Genomic DNA, 2,978 nt, shown 5'->3' on the forward strand with positions numbered 1-2,978 from the left:
TTAGGTTGGATATCAGGAGAAGGTTCTTCCCCCAGAGGTGTTTGGGCACTGAACAGCTCCCAGGGCAGTGGGCACAGCCCCAAGGCTGACAGAGCTCCAGGAGTGTTTGGCCAATGCTCTCAGCACAGGGTGCATTGTTGGGGTGTCCTGGGCAGGAGTTGGATTTGATCATCCTTGGAGGTCCCTTCCAGCTCAGGACATTCCACGATTCTATGACAACATCTGATGCTAACTGGCACAAAGCTCCTGCCACTGGCTCTGTACAATGCTGTGAAAGAACTGCCCAGACCAGCTCCAACACATAGCTTTCCCTGCCAGGATCATGTATCAGTGTCCTGCTGCTAGGTACTGCTGACAGATGGTGTTTCTGGGCAAGGCAGACTGCAGTTTCACCCTCTCACCCTCTGAGCACAGCTGCTCTGAAGGCTGCACAGCACAGCAGCACTGTGTGAGTGGTACAGAGCTTACAGAATGATCCAGGGCTGAAAGACAGACCAAGCCACCAGCAGCACACTCACAGTTAGATCTCGGACTTGCTCTTCCAATTTGATGGCTTTGTGCTCCAAGGCACAGTCAGACAGAGGATGCTTGGGCTCGTCTCGGGGATCTTCAGGGCCACACTCGTCTCCTGTGCTTCTCTGCTGAGCTGCAGTGCTGAAAACATAGTGGGACCCTCTGAAACACAAACCAGTGACAAAGAAGTAAAGTTAATAACAACAGGGTCAATTCTGGTTTAGTGTTGATACTAAAAGCTGTTTGAAAAGGCACATGGGATTCTAGAGACAACTTTAGCTCTTTTCAGAAGACACAATTAGCACAGACACACAGAGACAGGTGGGTCTAAGGTCTTTTATTATAGACTCACGTGACACTGCAGAGGCTGGACAACACTGCTTTGGTATGCCTTGAAAAGAGTCAGATTTCCACAGGATACACAATCACTGAGCTTGGAAAAGACCTCCAAGACCATCAAGTCCAACCTGTGACCCACCACTACCTTGACAACCAGACCAGAGCATGTCCAGTCATTCCTTGAACACCTCCAGGGATGATGACTTCCCCACCCACCTGGTCTTTTCCACCTAAATGATTCTGTCATTCTTTGATTCTGGTTCACTCTCCTACCACACTTGCTCTTACAAACTGACCTAGGCAGGGCCCATTCCTGCAGCATGAGGCCAAAGCCCCAGCCCCACCTCCCTCTCACGCCTCACACCAGGAACAGACTCTGCAGAACAAAGCACCATTTACTGCCAAACCAGCTCCATCCAGGAAACATTTCAGTTTACACTTAACAAGGAAGGGTGTCTCCTTTTTTGGGAACACCTGGGCTCTCCCTCTGAGCAAGGCATCTCCTTTACACAACATTTTATATCCCCTCTATGCAATGTTTTGCACACATGAAGTACACATCTACCCACTGAAAGGCAGCACAGCCCAGAAATCCCTGCACTGGCACCGACTCCAATCTCTGTGTTTGTACAGCACAATTCCACACTGCACAGAGACACTAATTTAGTTCCCAGAATCAATAGCTGAGTTCACATTACCAGGCCTGTGCCATTAAGCTTTCCCACTCATATTGCTTGGTATGATGTCACAGAAGTGCACAGGGTTTGTTTTGGGGTATATCAAATTCGTGATGAGATCTCAGTGCTGTTCAGCAGTCGATCCCAGTTTACAGTGCCAACTGTGACAGGTTTGCTCTCCTGATTCCAGTACTGGAGTGGAGCAGAATTCAGTTTCAGGGATTTAAACCAGCTGGAAACTAACTCTATGAAACAAAAAGGGTTTTCTGCCTGTGGCCCTGAAGAGGTTTGCTGAGATCAGACGAGTGTGAGTGCCAGTACCAAAGAGGAGACAAACGTGTACCCTGGTGAGATGTGTGGAACAGACAAGGTGTCTCTTGGGCTGCAGCCAGGAGGGTCAGTCTGGCTCAGCTCCACAACCCAAGCACAAGTTTAAGAGTTTTCTATCTACCCAAAACCTTCCAAGCACCTCCTACCACCTCAAGCTTAGCAGCCCAGATATTCCCTCATTTAAATCCTTAATACCAGGCTGCAAAACATCCCACAACACTAACTTTCTTTTCCCACCTGAAGACATTTGCATATACATTTAGTACTGAGTGGGTACTTAAAACATGAGTTGTATGTCAAGCCACTCCTTTTCTACACATTACATGCCAAATATGAATCTGAAAGTGCTTCTGCTATGAATACTTCTCTAAAATAGAGTTCCTCAAACTAATCTTTAAAGAATGAGGAGAGGAGCTGTCACTAGGCTCCTTTCCAAGAACTGCTCAGCCACTGTGGGTCTGGTTCCAGCAATGCCAGCACAGAATAAACCCCATTTATCCCTGGCTGCAGAGAGATGTGTGGGGCACAAGATCCCATCTTGAATGATTTTAAGATGTTTGTCACATGTATTTTGTTGACTGCTTAACACAGTTAATGTCAAAGTTACAGAATGTAGACTAAACTGGAGGGGAAGGCAGAGCAGGACTCCCTTTCACCTTCAAAATCAATGTGTGAAGCTCTTTGCACATAGAATCTTAGAATTTTAGGGGTTGGAATGGAGCTTAGAGATCATCCAGCCCCAACTCCCTGCCCTGGGCAGGGACACCTCCCACCAGAGCAGGTTGCTCAAAGGCTCATCCAACCTGGCTGTGAACACTGCCAGGGTTGGGTGCAGCCACAGCCTCCCTGGGCAACCTCGGCCAGGGTCTCACCACCCTCACAGGGAAAAAAAACATTTTCCTAAATTTCTTTCCATTTCAGTTTTCAACACAAAGGTGTGTCCATGGTAAGCACCAACTACAAGTTTTGTCCTTTATCATCTCCCATTTCATTTCAAGAGCTGCAGGGATGAAAATCACCCACGCTACAGCTGAATCAAAGACCCTGAAATGCAGCTGAGAAATCTTGCTGGGCCCCTCACAGATGAGATTGAAGTAGCTTAAAAATAGGCTACACAGC

General features: G+C 47.7%; 1 protein-coding gene across 1 annotated transcript in view; it reads right to left on the reverse strand.

Annotated features, from left to right (window-relative positions):
- Positions 1 to 680, reverse strand: part of GRPEL2 (GrpE-like 2, mitochondrial (E. coli)) — a gene marked incomplete at its 5' end in the record, with an annotated part of 2,656 nt that extends 1,976 nt beyond the window's left edge. Inside the window, one exon of the mRNA XM_009084495.1 lies at positions 519 to 680. Within this exon, the coding sequence (XP_009082743.1) occupies positions 519 to 680 (162 nt within the window). The remainder of the gene's footprint in view (positions 1 to 518) is intronic.
- Between the last annotated feature and the right edge of the window lie 2,298 nt (positions 681 to 2,978).

Source organism: Acanthisitta chloris, unplaced genomic scaffold (assembly GCF_000695815.1).
Source record: "Acanthisitta chloris isolate BGI_N310 unplaced genomic scaffold, ASM69581v1 scaffold21571, whole genome shotgun sequence".
Lineage (NCBI taxonomy): Eukaryota > Metazoa > Chordata > Aves > Passeriformes > Acanthisittidae > Acanthisitta > Acanthisitta chloris.